The sequence below is a fragment of the Hydra vulgaris genome, chromosome 01 (assembly GCF_038396675.1).
Source record: "Hydra vulgaris chromosome 01, alternate assembly HydraT2T_AEP".
NCBI lineage: Eukaryota > Metazoa > Cnidaria > Hydrozoa > Anthoathecata > Hydridae > Hydra > Hydra vulgaris.
In genome coordinates, this window is record NC_088920.1 from 41,115,001 (window position 1) to 41,135,000 (window position 20,000).

Genomic DNA, 20,000 nt, shown 5'->3' on the forward strand with positions numbered 1-20,000 from the left:
TAAAGGCCTTGCACAAAATCAGGAATTTGTAATTTATTTCAAATGAATGCTTAAATAATAACTTAATTTGTAGAATCTAATTAAACAATTTTACAAAATTTAGGAAATTTATATCTAGTCACATTTTCTTTAAAAACAGCTATTACAAAACATGTAATTTAAAGTAAATTTGTAATACTTCCTTTTGACTTAATCAGGCGATTTATTATTGTTTCTTTTTTTGATATTTCCATAGATTTTACAATATTAGAAGTTAGAGAGGTTGGAAGCTAGGTTGATCTATGATTTGATATTTTATATTCATATGATTAATTCAATTATTTTTTTATAGGAAATGGTGTGTAATGAAGAACATCAAAATTTTTAAATTCCTTACCCAAACTATTTAAAAATTTTGAAATATAATTAGGTGGAATAAAAAAAAAAGGTTTGAATGAATGCCAGTGTTGTCAGAAAGAAATTCAACTTCAGAAATTTAGATTTTACAAAAATCTAAACTTCTGAAGTTGAATTTCTTGTTTATGTTAATTGTTACTTGACTGCTTTGGCATGTAACTTTAAAACGAAGCACATAAATTGCTGAACATTTTTCCTTTGTATTCACGCTATTGTATACACAAATTTAAATACAAAACAATTTGATTTGAGCGATCATGATCACAAACAGCTTTTTTATAAACAATTCACGTCGGCTAAAAGTTTGTATTCTATGGCCAGAGAGAGAAATTACACAACTTTTATGCAATGTTTGAAACAAATTAAAAGCCATAAAATCTTGATCTATTAGCTTGTAATTTCCAAATAGTTAGTTCTATTTAGCAGTAAGATTTTATTTTATTTTGAACACATTAGGGTAGGGTTGTCAAAAACCATAAAAATTTAATTTTTATTCTCCATAATGTAGATAGTGCAACAAACTACTTAATTTAGTCCTTCGCTCTTTTATTCTGGAGGCTAATGCATTGAAAGACAACTTGTTGTAGTATTAGTTGTTTTATTTTAGTTAGAATAAACACCAACACAATGTCAGCATTTATAAGATTTGCATCATTTCAACAAAGCCCAAACACTCTTCTAGAATTGGCACATTAACAAGATCAAAAACAATTTCATAATCAAGCCATTTTTATCAAATCATTATTGTTGATATCAGTTACAATAAATGCCTTTTTTTTTTGCAATTTTTTAATGAAATATTTCTAACTTTATTTATCAATGGCCCAAAAGTTCACTAAATTTGGATTCATTTTCAAAATTTGCGTAGCATCATCAACTTCCTCTATTAACTGTCTCTGCATACAAATTGATGCTGGCGTAATAAATAAAACTGAAAAAACAGCCAGTTGAATACTATGAGCAAATTATAGCTGAATAATCTGTAATAGTTATGCAATTTTTTTGATGATGAGCTCATCATCAAGCACATTTTTTCACATCAAGCACACATTTTTTAAGATTTAGTTCCAACATGGAGAGTTTTTCTAAAAGTAAAATTACACACTTTCAATTGGCACTGTTCCTCACTAAACTCAAATTCTAAATATTATGTCTGTTGTGTAATATTATATTCAAATATTGGGTACTTCAAATTGATGTCCACTCATCAATTTTTGAGTGGACATCAATTTGAACTCAAACAAGTTGTCTTCTTTATTCATATTTAATAAAAACTATGAACTAATTTTATTTTTTTTAAATTTCCGATTTTTTTGAATGACACAGTCCATTATCAAGTACACAATTTTTCAAGATTTAAATATATTAATATATTATATATATATATATATATATATATATATATATATATATATATATATATATATATGTATATATATATATATATATATATATATATATATATATATATATATATATATATATATATATATATATATATATATATATATTAGGGTGTGTCATACTTTTTTTTTTTTGAATTTTACTTTGCATAGTTTAAAAAAGGGTGAGGTATAATATTAAAAGTTAAGAACCGTTAAAAAAAAAAAAAAAAAAAATTTTTAACAACCCGGGAGTCAGTGAGACTATTTCACCAAAAGCCCGGGGGGGGAGGGGGAGGTAAAGACTTAAAAAATGGAAGTATTAAAAAAAAATAACTTATAAAACGTAAAAAAACGCCATCTCTTTTTTAAAAAAAAAAAATATTTTTGTAAAAACAAATAGAGAGGTTTGCCCCCTCCCACTGCCTACCACTGAAACTGTAAAATTAGGTTGTTTTGGAACTAAAAATAAAACTTTTATATAGATCCACACAACATTTACTGGCATTTATTAAAATAAAGTACAATAAAGATTAATTCTTAAACATTGTCAAGCCAATAAGGTTTTGTTTAGATAGATTACGTGACATCAACTTCTGTGATAACTCTAGTCCTTTAATCCAACCATCTCTTCTATCTTCTGTAAAAATATTTTCGCATGCCTGGGTAACTTTTTTGACACATCTTTCGACAGCTTGAGTGTGGCAACACCAGTTTGGTACAATCCTTGGTTTAAATAAATACTCTTTGATGTCTTTAGTTGTCATGCAACAAGTCAAAGGTGGTTCAAAAGCTTCATTCCAATCAATAAGAACCTTGAGACAAGTTGCCTTAGTATTGATATCTGGTGTCCTTCTTGGTCTAACAGATAGATCTCCTAGTTGTTCATTTTCATCACCTTCTCCTCTTATTTCTAGAATTTTGAGTACACTGAAACTTCTCTCCTCTTTATTTTCAGAATAAAGCATAGTTTGAAGATTAGATTCAGAGAAGGCATACCAAGCAGATCGCTTAATAGTTGGAATGACAATATTCTGAATATCGAGTGACTGGTGTTGAAGCAACTTAAGCTGGTAAAGAACATGTTTTGGTCCTTCTGTCCAACTATGTTTAACTTTGATGTTAAACCAGACAGGAAAGTACACTCCCACAATGAACTCGACTAGTTTAAGAAGTTTTTGGGCTGCATCGCCTTGAAGACCATGATGAGATACCCAAATTCTACATATTCTATTGGCTGTTGTTAGCCATCTGGCCATGTTAACAGGGCCAATTTCAAGAAGTCCTAGTTGCTGAGGAACATGACCACTGCGTATGGCGTTAACTATTTGATAGCCGTAATACTGATCTGTAGAAAGGTCTTTAACCACTTCATTACTTAAGTTAATTAGAGGCTCACCAGTTTCAACTTTACTAAAAAAAGGGTTAATTTCAAGATTGGTTGCTTCATCAAGTAAGCATCCAATGGGTCCACTCCATTTTTTACCACTTTTAGATTCTCCATCTAACAATTTAATTAGACGTTTGAGTGGTAATTCATTGGTGTGTAGAGCACATACAATCCAATTTAACTTTCGCCCTAATTTCAGCTCCATAAAGTGCATTACTCCTCCATCACAACCAGTGTTTACATTGGTAGAGTCTCCACCAATTGCTTTTAAGTGTACATTAATGTTCCTCATTGCAGTATACTCAATAATCTTATCTGCTATAATTTCAGCGTGGTTCTTTTTTGCTTCTTTAGCTGGAGTGAAATGAAATAAATACTTACCATCACCAGAACAAATAGTGTAATGTTCTTCTTTAACTTTAGCCGGATACTGCCTGTCTGATCCATCTACAGTTAAAAATACTTTAGTAAGATCTTTTCGCCCATCAAAAAATATGCAGTCAATAATCTCTTTATTGTAATAATCATCAAACTGAATAGCAACTTCATTCATTACTTTATCCCTAGCTCTCCGAACTTTACTGTGATCTATTATTAATCTAGTGTCACTTTGGGATACAAGTCCTCCATCTACCCATGCTGCAGTAGCTATGACTGCAGTTGCTCTTAAACCAACACCATATCGAATACTGGCTAATGCAATATTAGAGATATCTTCATAATTTCTAGATTTTTTTAAATATTTTGTACAAGACTTTTGAATAGAAAAAATCTCATTTTCCTCAGATTCAAACTCTTTATAATTATCATGTTCGTTATCTTGTTCATTTTGAGTATTATTTTCTTCTTGCGTTGTGTGTTTTTTTTCTCTCGTTTGTTTTTCTTCTTCTCTTCTTCGTTTGCAACTTTGTACTTTTTTGAACCTTTTGGACTCCATCAAATCAGCAGGTCCAAGTTGATATGAACTAAAAGATCCAATCTTTTCTCGTTGGGCTAAAAAAAAGGTAGCAACATTTTGCTTACAACTAGACAAATTAAAATAAAATTTTCTTTTTAAAATAATCAAAGAGATCAGTAAAATATTATTAAATTTGATTTTCAGCTTTACTAACACTTTTATAATGATTGTGGTATGGTCACTCATACCTTTTATATAAACCAGTTCAATAATTGGTATTTTTCTCTCCCTAGGACAGATACAGGTAATGTGGGCACCAAATTTACAGTCAGGAGGACAGCATTGCTCAGAACAAAGAACTATTTTACAGTTACACGCCACCAAGTCAAACAGTTTGTCAATAATGAAATTAAACTTTTGTTTTATAACTTTACTTGCTTTGTTTTGAGAAATTAGATTAGCTTTGTTCCATGCGTCTATAAGTCTTGTTACCAAATTATGCTTTAAACAAGTTACGGGAGGCACAAATAAAACACTGGCCATTTGCCATTTTTCTGAAAGTTTATTATAAATATCCTGGATCAACTCAGAATTGCTATAGTTTCTTCTGTTTAGTTTACTTGTTTCTATTAAAAGAATACCATATCTTAGGACATCTCTCATTGTTGGCAACTCTTTTCCAGATCCCAAATATTGACGTAGACAAGAACTATTTTTCCATCTTGTTCCAGTAGCCATTTTAATTTTAATATTATTTTTTATCTAGTAACTTTTAAAATTAGAAAGACATAAATATATATTATAAATATATAAATAAATATATATATATATATATATATATATATATATATATATATATATATATATATATATATATATGTAAATATATATATATATATATATGTAAATATATATATATATATATATATATTTACATATATATATATATATATATATATATATATATATATATATATATATATATATATATATATATATATATATATATATATATATATATATATATAATTTGCATAACAAATATTAAAGCAAAATACTTTTGAATAAAGTTTTGTGTGTAGCCATTCATCAAACAGAATGTATAAGTTAAATACATACAAAACTTTGCAAAAATACTAATTTTTAAGTATTTTGTAAACCAAAATTTCTGAAACAGTATAACTATTAAACGAATTTTGTTTATCCTGCTATAATTTATTTTGATAAGGTTGTTGTAAAGCAGATATAATACTAAAATATTGAAATTAACCCTGAAAATATGAAAATATCAAAAATTTACAATTTTTGGCAATTTTCAAGGCAGTTCCCTGGTAGCTTAAACTCATTTAAATTCAAATTTTTTGATAGTTCTGAATTTAATATGTTAAACCTCACCCTTTTCTTAAAAATGCCACTGATAAGTATGAATTTTTAAATTTTGACCATAGTATGACACACCCTAATATATATATATATATATATATATATATATTCTATTGATTCTATTATATAAAGTACTAGTGCTTTAACAGCATTGATAATAAAATTTGCCATTAAACGTGATAAAAAGAAAGCAGCAAACACAAAGCGAGCTATATGAAAATTTAAAAAAGCTGCTAGTCTAAGTAAATTCCAAATAATTGCATATTTTGATAGAAAGATTTGGCAGAATATTACTAAAGATACGAATAGAAACAGTAGCAGAGTTTTGCTGTTCTAATAAATATCAATAGCAATTTAAAATATTTTGGCATTCGACTAATAAAATACAGTACTGGAATATCTTATCATGATACTTTAGTAAACATTTTAGATAAATTAAGAACTTATGTGTGTTATGCATCTATATCATTATCTGTGCTTTAATACAACTAATACTAGAAAACATTCCAGTAAAAACATTAGGTTTTAACACAGGATTTCTACAGGTTGTATGTTGAAGAGAGCTTCGCTGCAAACTTTTTAGAAAACAGGTCCACACTAGTAAAACTTATACTCCTAAAAATCTAATCAAAAAGAAAATTCCAAGTAAATAAAATGCATCAAAGAACTCCATGGACAAGGCATGTTTGCAAAGTGAATAAGTCAATGTTTGCAAAGTCAATGTTTACGAAATGTTTTTTTTTTTACAGAGTGAAGAATCTATTTAATTTTGGAAATATGGTCTTATGTTTTTTTAAGGTGTTTATAAAGAACTAGTAGAATTTATACTTACCTACTATATTGCACATACTATATGGCAAATTCGTTATATTTTCTTTAAGTCTAAGTTTTAAGTAATTAGCTGCCTAGCTAGTTGATGACTGGTTTACAAAACAAAACCAGTAGAATTTAATGTGAGAATTTATTTCTGCTTTTTATACTGTGTGGTTAATGCAAATGGTTTTAGTTTTGTCGGTGCTGTATGTATCTTTCAAAATAGTCTGTTAAATGTTAAAGGTTTCTACTTTGTAGCCCAAAAAATGGGTATAAATGTAAAAATCGTAAAACCTTAAAAATTGTATCAAATTTTTTTTTTAGAAAAAAACTTTTTTTATATAATAGGTGAACTAACAATGGGGTTGGCATTAAAAAACCCGCCCAATAAAACTCGCTTAAAAAAAACAAAAAAAACCCGACAACCTGGGTTTTATTGGTTTTTTTTTTAAGATATTTTATAATTTTATTAACTATTATAACCAACATTAACATTATAACTTTAATATTATTAACTAAATAAATTATTAATTATTACTATAACCAACAATAGGAGCTATCAGAGTAGATTTACTAATATTTGAATCATTATTTGGAAATACATTATCACAATTTTTATCCAAATATTTTTATAGATAACGATTTTTTTTATCTTTTATGTTATTCACCTCCCATAGCTGAGAAGGCCACTACAGTTGAGGAGGCCACTTTATTGTGGTCACAACCCTCTCTTTAACTTCGAAGCACAAACCTTTATGAACAAGGCCGATGCACAGAGAAACAAGTTTAAAATAAATCAATACATATAGATTTAATTATAATTTTTTTTTTTCTATTACAATTTTAAAATATGTTTAAAAATCTTTTTCAAAATATTTTGAAACCTTTTTTTTATAAATTATTAAATAACATTGAGTAAAATATATTTTAAATAAAGTTTAAGTAAAAAATTATACTAATTTTCTATATCATTAAACAAAAAAACAAAAAAAACTCAAAAAACCTCCAAATTTACCCAATAAAACCCAAAATTACCCAAAACCCACTGGGCTGGCTTTTTTTTTAAAAACCAGGGTTTTTTCCAACCCTGACTAATCCAGTTAAGATCTTTTTAAAAATTATATGTTTATATATACATATACATTAATTAAAATAACAGTCAAAATTTTAACATATAATTTGTCTATTTTTTAACAATTATGTCTTTTATTTTTTAAACTTCTTGTTTATATTTAATATTAATTTGTTATTCATATATAGTTTCTTTAAAAAATGGTTAAAAAAAATGTTTTTTTTACCTATTTCATACTGTTTTGTTGTGACTGTCACTGATCCAAGATCAGTAATCATGGTTTTAATTGGTCCACCAGGTAATTTTTGTTTGTTAACAGTTAAATCAATAAGGTGAATTCCTTCAACTAGAGGGGTATATTTAACAGTGTAAGTGCCATCTTCATTGTTTTTAACAACATTTTTAACAGGTTTCCCATCTGGCCCTTCAATATTAACTTCAACCTGGGAATTAGCTGCTCCAACATCAACAATAAATATGACTGGAGAATGTAGATGACCTCCTAATCAAAAAAGTATATAATTGAGGGAATATTGTTTTTTATAAATAATTAGATTATACTAATTAACAATAATAAGATAAATTTGGTTATTAGATTTCTCTTACTGAAGTATTTAATTTCATAATAATTTAAGATAAATATAAATAATAACGTATACAACTTGTTAACATTGATGTTAACAAGATGTATAAGTTATTATTTTTTAGAAATATCATGTGGAGTTCCACAACCATACATGGATTACTATTATTTATTTCTTACATTAATGATCTCAGTAGGGCCTCCAAATTAAAAAAAAATACTTGCTGATGATACTAATCTATTTCTATTTCTCAATAACATCAACAAATTATTTCATGGTATGAATATTGAAGTTTCTGACTAGTTCAAATCAAATAAACTTTTGCTAAATATCTAAAAGACCAAATGGTCTCTCTTTTATCTGATTCAAAACATAACTATTGCGTTAAATGCTTGTTTTTATCATCGATAACATTCATATAAAAAGACTTATGTATACAATTTTTTTAGGTGTCACTAGAGGTAAAAATCTTTCATAGAATTACCATATTAGTTACTTATGCAATAAAATTGCAATAAATGTTGAAATTCTTTATAAAGCAAGAAGTATTTTAATGAGACCTTAATTCAACTGTATTACTCTTTAATTCACGGTCATATTAATTATGACAATGTTGCCATAGGGACAAAAATAAAACCACAACAAAATAATAACCACCCAAATAACCCACAAAAGTAAGTTAAAGCCTCTAGATTTTCAATAGAAGGAGCATGTCATTAATTTCAAAGATCCTTTTACTTATAGCCTCAAAAAATATTTATTTAATATTTAGCATGAACATTCTTAATATATTAATATAAATTATATAACATATATATAATATCATTAGATGTTAATATTTTTAATGTACTTTGAAAAAATAACTCTTGTCTAGTATTTTTGGTGTTTTTAATTCATATAAAACATAAACAAAAATATATTTCAAACCAATAATTTTATAAAAAATTTAAATCAAATATTGGCAAATCTTGCATTTCATTTCGTGGATTTTTTTTATGGGACAAATAAGCTTTGAAAAATTTTTTTACTTGTAAATGTAGTTAATACTCCTTTAAAAGAAAACTAAAAGAAATCATTTTTCAATATTTGACTTTAATCATTTCTTAAAACATTTGAATATAAAAAAAATTATATTAACATTATATATATTTGATAACTAATATTTATATTTTGTCAAGCCCATGTATGATTTTATCTTGTATGATTATATACAACATCTAGTTCTTTTCCACCTATCTCTACTGCTGTGATTTTTTGTAAACATTAGCACAAATTAAAATTACAATTTTCCTTACAAAAACTTATTTGGAATGCAAATACATCAGAAATGCTCAAACTCCACTATCATTGGAGCATTTTATTTATCAGACTACTCAAGCAAAGGTTACAAATAAATTTTTAAATACTATAATATGTTACTAAATGATAAAATTTTAAATACTATGATGTTATTATATGTAACTATATAGTATTACATTCTTTCAATATAAATAATAAAAATCTCCTCACAACTTTATTGTAAATTCACACGTTCAACAACAATTGCTCTTAATGATGATGATCATGATTTTTCTACACAATAAACCTTTTTAATGTTTATTTTAACTTTTTATGCAGTTGTTTGTCCTGATGTAACACCAAATGCGACTTCTTATCAGATACTACTTTATATACAATCTGATTATTTGAAATTTCCATTCTAGTAAAATATACTTTTCAATACATCATTGTTATATGTTTTTAAATGAAGCATGGACTTTCAACGAATCACTTATTTTTTTACTCTGTAGGATCTAGTTTCATACCAAAACAAACTAAATAAAACAAAGGCTAAATTCGTAATAAAAAGTATAAAAAACAGTTCTTTTTTTTGTCAACATAAAAAGCATTTCTTTTTGACATTTTTAAAATATTATATCTGCAGATGAGGTTTGCTATCAAATCAGTAATCCAAATATTCTTGGAATTTATTTTTCATATTCATTAGCCTGTCACATTAGCAATATGCAGCCTTTGAAATTAAGGTCAGTATTCGGCAATGCTGACCTAACTGCCAACCTCAAAGTGTTTGAGGTCGGCAAAAAATTGCCAACCTCATTAATGATAAGACCTTTGCATCAAATATTTTTTGCCAACCTGATGCTGACCTCTTAAAGATTGAGGTCAAATTTATTGTATAGTTACATTAGCAAATTATTGCCGACCTCATTTTTCCTAATTCCAAGGGTTACAACATGAGTATTTTTTACCATGTTCTCATATTTTAAAAGAAAAAATTGCAGGTATTGCTAATTTAAAATTATTTAAACCTTACATTTTTATTTAAGCCAAGATAAGAAATTTAGGTACATAAAGATAATCTATAGATGATAATGTTGAAGAGTTTGTGTTCAAAGACCGAGATAAACATCAATTGATTGAGTTTGAGCATTTCAAAAAGCGTTCTCAGATTGAGATTATTCTCCTTTTGAACTTTTCCTACTATGCTTCTGGTCCCTTGGATAAAAATCAAATGCTGATGAGACAAATTTGTTTATGACAATCTTGAGATTCTCGGGTATCTGTGTTTTTCATTATTAGAAGCAGCTACAACAGAATTAAAAAGATTAAATATTAATTAAATAGAATATTTTTTGAAATCATAAAACTAAATAGCATAAACCTTCCTTTGCATTAGCATAGTTTCTCTCATACTTCCAATCTTGCAAAATCTTTTCTTTATTATTCCTAATACTACACAATCTAGAATATTATACTTTATCTTTAAGTTTAAGATTTAATTCTTACAGGTGATCAGTCTTTGTACAGTTTAACAGAAAATGTGCTTCCTCCTGCACATTTTATATTTGCATTTATTACCACTTGTAACCAAGGCTGCATAAACATTGATACATCCTAAAGTATATATTTTTAATTCAAACTTTGTTATATTTTGTATATACATATTCATGTATATTTATATGTAAACATTGTTATCATCATCATAAAGCTTTAACCTTTCCCTTTTGTGCTGCTTCTCTGATACAACACAATCTTGAGCATCTTCTTTCCCTTACTTAAGCTCATTCATGCTATATATAATGCACTCTCTCTAACTTTTCTTACTTCTACCTCCACAATTTTCTCCTGATGATGCTACCTCTCTACATGCTGATACCCAAACCACCTTAATTTTCTCTGAAAAATGTTGTTCGATACAACATTTTTTCTATTTTCTGTTCAAGTGGCTTGTGCATTTTAACTCCAAAAAATTCAGTTTTTAACAACAAACAACTATCACAATACTGCTGAGATTCCTATATTGTCAAATAACAACCCTTCCACTCTAAACTTAAAAGGTCCAATAACACATTGTAAATGTAGCTGGACAAACTTTATCTACCAAGCTTGAACCATTCTCTCATAGTCTTAAGGTTGCATCTCTTATGTTTTTCTACAAATAAAAAAATCATGGTTGCTGCTAAAACGAGCTATCATATCTAGTTAGATCAACCAAATTTCATTCTCGTCACTAATCACTTCCTACCGCGACCAATTATTTGAATGCATTATAAGCAAAATGAACTTAATTTTTAAATTAAATCTTTCTAACTTTTTTATAGTTAAATTTAAAAAATTGAGTAGAATTTGAAAAACTTACGAGCTAAAAATTTATGACCAATCCTGGGTCCTTAAATGCAAATATTTCCAACGCAAATATTTTTTTGTCTATATAGACACAATAAAAACAGATTCATTTCCTTTTTTTGAATGAAGCCTTTGCAGGCTCATTTAAAAATGATTTTTTTTTTTTGTTTAATTTTTTCTTTATTAGATTGTTCTAAATATTAATATTCTAAAAAATCCTGCAAAAAAAAACATTATTTTTGAAAGCAAATCTGTAAAAGATATCAATCAGGGTCTTGTAAAAACTATGATCAAATAAATTTCACTTTCAGAATCAAAACAAGCATCCTAAAAATTATCAATATCCTAAAAATATCTAATTAAAAGGTATCAAACGTTTTCTAGAACTACAACTTGGAAATCAACCATTAATAATTTATAATACTCAAAAATTATGTGACTGTACAAGATATCAAAAGTGACTGACTAAGAAAAGACTTACAATAATCATAATTAATTTTAATTCTACTACATGGTACTTTATTTTTGTATTTCATTTATTATTTTATTAAAAAACACAACCAAAAAATATCTCATTTGTATTTTTACCTCAATGTGCAATTCATATTACCCGACCATTAAATGTATATACTTTCAATTAAAAGCAAAAACTAAAATAAAATGAAAAACTGTGACAGATCATTTCTAAGCCATATAATTATTTCACTGATAAAGAAATATGTAAGGCAGATACTAATAAAGAAAATACCTTGAAAAAGAATCTTGTTTCTAATTTGAAGTACTGACTTCACAATCTTGTGCCTTCAATGAAAGCACAAGATTGGATAGATATTGAATTATGTGTTTATTTATATATTATTTAATCATTTTAAAGATAAAAGCAACTAAGTGTCATACACAAAACGATAAGGTGTTGAAAATGTAAATGATATGTCGATGTTGAGGGGCATTTTGTTAGCATGAAGACTTCATGCCTCTTTACAAAACTTGAAAAATTTAAGTAGGATTAAGTTAAGTCAATCATTTCTGTCTTTTCACTGTCTTCTACGTCATCTTTAATTGTTAACACAACAAGCTGAGAAGTTAGTTACCAAAAGTGTTGTTATGTTACCAAGTTACCAAGTGTGTTGTTTTATGGTCTTCGTTAGTTACCAAGAGTCTTGTTTTATTGTCTTCATTAGTTACCCAGAGTGTTGTTTTATAGTCTTTCCCTAACTGATCATCAAATTGCTCTATCATTTTATCACTAGCTTTGAAAGCAAGATCATTCTTGGGTGTCCTTAATGACTATGAGCTTTTATCAAAAGTGGTGGTAAAAAGCATCCTTTCTATTCCTCATTTTTAATAAATTTAACAATTTTTGTAATTTTTAATGTAAGATGCAAAGTCCGTTTTTCAAAAAATGTTCCTCATGACAAGCCCTAGGTAGGTGGAATTCAAATCTATTTACTTTTCCACCAAGATGATAAATAACAAGTTAACAAAGGCTTCTTAAATCATCTCTTGCAAAAGTGTTTTTCCTAAAAACTTTTATGGATTCCTGGGAGACTATTGGTATCTCTGGTAAAGAGATTTTATGAAAGATATTAAAGTTAGATTGGGTTTTTTTTTTTTTGGCATCCGTTTGGTATTTTTTTATTGTAACCATTCTCAGTAAACACTTTAACTGAGAAATTTACCTAATCTTGTAAATGATTCTTGCTGCATATTAAGTAGACTCTGTGTATGTATCCATTGAATGTTGCTTTTAAAATTTTAGAACTGAGATTGCAACGAGATTTAAATACTCATCTTTCTTATGAACCTTTAAATGTTTGTGTATTTTAATAATAGGAATATCAAGAAAGTTTAGTCTATTATTTTGTTTTCAATTTCAATTGTATATTTTAATTAGGGGCTTTATCTGTTAAGGACTGTTTGTTCTGCAAGAGCGTAGCTATTGTTGTATGTTATTGTATATTATTGTATTGTATACTTTGTTGGCTACCATTATTATAAACTGAAAATAACTATTATAACGAAGAGCAATCTGACCTGCTTGGACCCAGGCCGAAATATCTTTTCTAACATATTTCTAGGACCTCATCCATAACACAAGTGAAAAAAATCCAAAATTGATGCTTTTTACATTAGATCAAGAAAAAGCTTCCAAAGATTGACCAAAACTTCATTTTCTTAACACAAGAAATATTCAACATAAGAACAAACTTTGTCAGCGCAATTAAATAATCTAAAAAAAACAATTATTGATCCTTAAAAATGGGTTTATGAGTAATTCATTTGAAGTTGAAAACAATGTAAGACTTTGTCTTACATCTTTTGTTTCAATCATCTCACCAACACTCTACTGCTTATCTGTAGAACTTTTAGGCAACGAAAATAGTAAAAAATTCCAAGATAGACGGAATACCTCTGCCAGGTAGTGAAACAAATCTCAAGCTAATACAATATGCTGATAGCAATACTATGTTTGTAAGGAACACCAGCTCTATATCAAATATTTTAAACATCCCCTATCTCTTTGAAGAAGTATACACCTCAGACATAAACAAAACCATAACCAAAACATTGTTTTGGGAGGTTTTAGCTACCTGGCATTTGAAAACACAATTAAAAAACTGAATCAAAAAATTACATTATCATAATATAATTATAATAATTGTATGAATCAACACAGCAGGTTTAAACATACTGGGTACATACCTCCATATAGACCTAACTTATTCCTCAATCATGAACTAGTCTAAAGCAACCAATAACTTTGTTAATAAAATCAAAAACTTTGAATATTTTTTCTCAGTTGAAAAAGGTAACACAGAAAAAATGAAAAGGATTGAATTCAAGATTACCAAACACGATGAAGTAATCAATGAGATTTTAGCGAACGATATAATAGCTCTAAATAATTTGAATGATAAGGCTTCAGTCATTATTGTGAAAATATTAACATGACAAATAGTAAATATGAACTGGTAACACAGCTATAAAGCTGATATAGATATAAACACATATGAATACATTATAAATAAGAAAAATGGTAGATTAGCAATTGGCTGGGAGTCTGTGCAAATTAGAAAACATATAAATATTATTCAGTGTTACCATCGTCAAGGTTACAATCATATAGCAATGAATTGTCACTTTAGTATTCCTTCATGTTGCTACTGTTCAGGTGATCATTACAGTAAAGATACAGTAAAGATGTCAAAATCACGAAAGTAATTGGTGTGTAAATTGCCTTAACAAAAACAAAAAATTCAATTTAATGATAAATCCTCAACATTGTGCATTCGATAAAAAATGTCCAGTATATAATGACATTAAAAATAGAGTGGAATTAAAGTATGACATCTAGCAACCAATGGTAGTAAAAGACATTAAAATTGCATATGCAAATATAAATGGTCTCATAAATAAACTTGACAGAGTTATACTATATGTAAAAAAATTTAAACCTCATATACTTGAACTAACTGAAACCCACCTAACGTCCTTAATCTTTGAAAAAGAGCTTGAAATTTTTGGCTATTCTTTTATAAATTTAGAATCATCAAGTGCTCATACCGGTGGTTGTATAGTATATTAAAAAAATGACATCAAAGTAAAGTCTGATCCTAAATCTATCGTCAAAGACAAGTGTCATTGGTTATTATCTACTTAACTAGTCATTAACAAAATTAGGTTTCATTTCAGTGTTTTGTATAAATCTCCACAGGAGAACAAATCCATCTTCTTGGAGTTTTTCGATACTTGGATTACTACAATACGTTCGAAAAATATTATCATTCTTGGTGACTTTAACATAAATACACTTTCGAATGACAAACACTCTATAGCACTAAAGCAATCTATCAAAAATAATCAAATGTATATTTTAACAGTAAACCAACAAAAAAATCTGAAAAATCAAGTACTTGTATAGACTTCAAATTGTACTCTTATCGAAACTAACGAAAAAGAAAAACTTTCTGACCATGAAATGATTACTTGTAAATACTCTATCAAAGAAAAGAGACGATCCAAAACTAAAAAAGCAAAAAATGTTGGCAACAGTAGTAAACAGAATTTCAATAAAATTGATTATCCTTTATTAAATAAAAACATTTCAGTTGAATTAAAAAATACGAAAAAAGAAACTGATATCGAAGTAATGGCTGATAGTTATACAACAATTATTAAAAGTAACATAAATATGCAAGAAATGGTTCATAAAACGAATAAGGAAATCAACAACAACAATCCATCTATTCACAATAACTGGTTAAGAAATTATAAATACACAGATGCAGTAAAAGAATATAATCATGAATGGAAAACATGTTTGGTTTAAATACCATGGTTTTAGTGAAAGCAAATGTAAAACACAATATAGCAAATTTAAAAAAATTAGAAATAAAAAAACATCAATATTAAGAAAACTAAAAGCTGATTACTATAAAATAAAAATTGATTCAGTCAAAAATGATCCTAAAGCTATGTGGAATTCGTTGAAATACCTAACAACTATCAAACCATTAATTAAGTCAAATATAATTTGACGAAGAAAATGTTATTATGAGTTTTCAAAGAAATGAAACAAATAAATCCACTTCAGATAAATATAATGAATTTTTAATAGAAAGTATTATAGATATTGAAACATCAATTCATAATTATATGAGTTATAATGTTATGGAAAATTTATCACTAAATGATAATATTCCTTGTTTTTGTGAATTTACTCCTTTATCTAAGCAAGACTTAAATGAAATAGTAAAACAATTACAAAACAAGAATTCAATGTGTGAGGGCTTAAATGTTATTATCTTCAAAAAATTATACTCGTCATTTTCAAGTACTCTATTGAAAATTATTAATTTATCTTTAAAAACTGGGAAAGTTCCTTCTAAATGGAAAAAATCAACAATCATTCCAATTCCAAGGTAATGTCGCCAAAGTTACCACAAGACTTAAGACCAATTAATATGCTTCCTACTTATGAAAAAGTATTAGAAATTGCTGTTCACAAGCAGTTGTCAAGTTATTTTGAAAGTAAAAATATTTTTTATAATAATCAATTTGGTTTCAGAAAAAATAGATCGACTAAATCAGCAATTCAACTACTTCTTTCCAAATGAAAAACATCTTTAAATAACAATAAATTTGTTATAACAGTAATGCTAGATCTTGAAAGAGCATTTGAAACAGTTAATAGAAAGATTCTTATACAAAAGTTACAAAGTTATAAAGTTAAAGGTACAGTTCTCTATTGGATCGCAGACTATCTTTCAATGAGAACTCAAGTAGTCAAAATAAAATGTGAAGAATCTGGAGAACTAGTTTGTGATATAGGGGTTCCACAGGTTAGTGTTCTTGGACCTCTTTTGTTTATTATCTACATGAACGATATTGCATCAAAAATTGAGTATTCTTTTGTAAATTTGTTTGCTGATGATACATTAGTTTGTATTGAGGGTACAAACTTTGAAGAAACTATTTTTAAATTAAATCAAGACTTAAAAATACTTTGTAAATGGCTAAGTAATAACAAACTTAAATTAAATACTCTCAAGTCCATGACCATGCTTTTTATTAATTCAAAAAAAAGAAAAAATAGTTTAATTAATCAAAACCATAACATAAAAGTTATATTGGATGACGTAGTCATTGAGTTTAGTAATAGCGTGAAATATCTAGAGATTATTATTGACTACCAACTTAATTTTACAGAACATATCAAACATATCTCAAAAAAAATTGCAAAGAAAACTGGGTATCTTGATAGAATAAGCAAATCTTTAACTCAATGGACCAAAAAGATAATCTTTCAAACTATAATTGCTCCTCACTATGAATACTGTGCTTCTATTTTTCTTGATATCAACACTAATAACTTAAATATCTTAGAAAAACAACAAAACAAAGCGATGAGATTTATATTAGAATGTGACTGGTCAACTCACAAAACAGAAATGTTGAAGCTGCTTGGTTGGATAAGTATAAAAAATAGAATAATTTTTAAATCACTCTGTTTCATTCACAATGTTACATCAAATGAAAATAATATATTTAAACAGTTCTATTCAAAAAATAGTGAGCTGCATCAACATTACACTAGACAAGCTAGTTATTTTCATAAAAGTAGCCAATATAATAGAGCAAGGCAGAAGTCATTGTTCGTGTTTGGTTTGAAACTATACCAGGAAATAGCTTGTGAAATTGTTCAGCTGGAATATAAAAAATTCAAAAAAAAACTGCCTCAAACACTATAGAATAACGAACTTATATAGTGAACATTTATTTTGTAATAGCGAACATTTATTTTGTAAAAGTTACTTAACTAGCATTAAGTTGCTAAATAAATAAATAAAAAATATATAAGAATGTCTCTCTAAGATGAAAGGCAATTTCCTAAATACCCATGTTTTATCTAAAATCTAGTTCATAGCCAATAAATTTTCGACTTCAGAGTCAACATATAAAACAATCAAGAAAAAAATTTCTAAATATTTGAGACAAAGCCAATATGCAGAGTCAATCAAAAGCCAGTTGACAAAGGAGGACAAGCAATATTAGATGTTAAAATAAAGTGGTTCTTTTAAAAGCGTACTTTAGATGAAGAGCAAAGCATTGCTCTTCGCCTAAAGCACGCTTTTAAAGGAACCACTGATTCAACTACAAAACCTTTTGTATCCAAAACAAATGCTTTAACTTTGGTTATAACGATTGATCAAATTATTGTTCTAAAATACCTAAAAACGCTTGATAGAAATAAGTTAATGGGCGATAATAAAATTATTCCGTTTGTTTTAAAACCATGTGCAACATCAATGATAGTTCTGCTAACTTTGATTTTGGCTCAGACCTAATGTTACATCTATTTGTAAAAAAAGCCATTATCGCTCACTTCTGTTCAATGCAAACTTATAGAAAAAACAGTTAGACAAGTTATAATCGATCATTTTCTAAATAACAAATTGCTTTCCAAAACTCAACATGGTTTTGTTTAATAAAAAGACGCGTCACAAAGCTTTTAGAAATAATTGACTTTTTGACTCATAGCAAATCAAAGAAGAAACCAGTCGACCTCATTTTTCTTGGTTTGCAAAGGCACTTGATAAAGTTTCCATGTAAGACTGCTGTAAATTTGGTTGATCAAAATACTGTGAAAATGTATCGAATATACGGCAATCTTCTAAAATTGGATAAAAGTCTTCTTGACAAACCGCAAGCAGCGTGTTATACTTGGAGATTCAATATCTCCAAATATAAAACGCTGTTCAATTGAAGTATAACACGATTCAATTTGTTCATGTTAACTCTGGAACAATAAAATTTTCTTTCTTTATGGATTTAATCAAAAACGACAGCACATCCAACAGAGTAGTTTTAGAAGTCAAAAATTCTGAAAGAGATCTTGGAATTCTAATCTCTGAGAATCTTAAATATGCTCAACACTGCAATATAGCCGCAAAAAAGCAAATAATATACTCAGAATTCTTTAACACACCTATGTATGAAGAGACATTGACATTTGAAAAATTTGCTATACAAGTTTGGAACCCTTACAATAATGTAAAAAAATGAAAAAGGTACAACACAATGCCACGAAAGCTTCTCAGGCTTTAAAAAAATGAAGACTACAAAGCTCAATGCAAAATGATGAATTTAACTACTCTTGAAGACAGACGTAAAAGAGGTGATGTTTTTCAACAATATAAACTTCTCAAAAATATAAACTTAATTGACGGGCAAGCAAAGCCTGATTTTGGTGTTGAGCTTTAGATGCAGCATAGCACCCAGAGGTCAACATCAAACTAGATTTCATAGCGAGATTGTGGAGAAGTGCGAAGTCAGACATAAATTTTTCAATCACCGCGTAGTCAATAACTGGAATTCTTTACCAGATAATGTTATCGAGACTAAACCTTAACATCAGTTGATAAATTTAAACAATTACTGGCAGGGCCGGCGCTAGTAGGTGTAACATTGCCAATGCAATTTTAGCAGACTAAATAAAAAAGTCCTCATTTTTTGACATTGCCGACTGCCTAAATTTGACAACTAACTTTTCAAAACGGTCTACATTTGCTGACTGACTTGTCAAAACCTTAACTTTTGGTTGTTGTTTTTAAAAAAAGTTATAGCTGATAATTTCAAACTTCTTTTTCAATATTTTCGTCTTTCGCTTTTCGTTTATAAACACACAAAAACCCAAAACAATCAAAATAAATATACAAAATAAAATATTAAAAGAAAATCAAATAAAAATAACATCCAAGTGTTACTTTTTAACTTCTGCTTACTATATTTACCAGTTTTTATTTGTTTATTGTTATTTTTATGTACTTAATCTTCAAATAAATAAAGATAAACAAATAAAAATATAAAACAATAAAATAAAAATTAAAAGTGTAAATATATATATATATAAATATATATATATATATATATATATATATATATATATATTAAC

At 27.4% G+C, this 20,000-nt stretch overlaps 2 protein-coding genes across 5 annotated transcripts in view; both read right to left on the reverse strand.

Moving 5' to 3' along the window:
• The window catches only part of LOC100204838 (filamin-A), a 46,522-nt gene that overhangs the window by 18,261 nt on the left and 8,261 nt on the right, over positions 1–20,000 (reverse strand). For all 4 annotated transcript variants that reach the window (XM_065788169.1, XM_065788171.1, XM_065788172.1 and 1 more), the window contains exon 7: positions 7,561–7,836. In XM_065788169.1, the coding sequence (XP_065644241.1) occupies positions 7,561–7,836 (276 nt within the window). The remainder of the gene's footprint in view (positions 1–7,560; positions 7,837–20,000) is intronic.
• On the reverse strand, positions 2,312–4,804 carry LOC136075022 (uncharacterized). Its single transcript, XM_065787233.1, has 2 exons — positions 4,315–4,804; positions 2,312–4,161 (listed from the first exon to the last, which is right to left on the reverse strand). Exons 1-2 carry the CDS (start codon positions 4,802–4,804, stop codon positions 2,312–2,314), a joined length of 2,340 nt encoding a protein of 779 aa, XP_065643305.1.

Coding starts and splice junctions, on each gene's coding strand:
- LOC136075022 (XM_065787233.1), bottom strand. CDS start 4,804: ATGGCTACTGGAACAAGATGGAAAAATAGTTCTTGTCTACGTCAATAT. Junction 4,162..4,314: donor TGAACTGGTTTATATAAAAG/GTATGAGTGACC, acceptor CCTTTTTTTTAG/CCCAACGAGAAAAGATTGGA.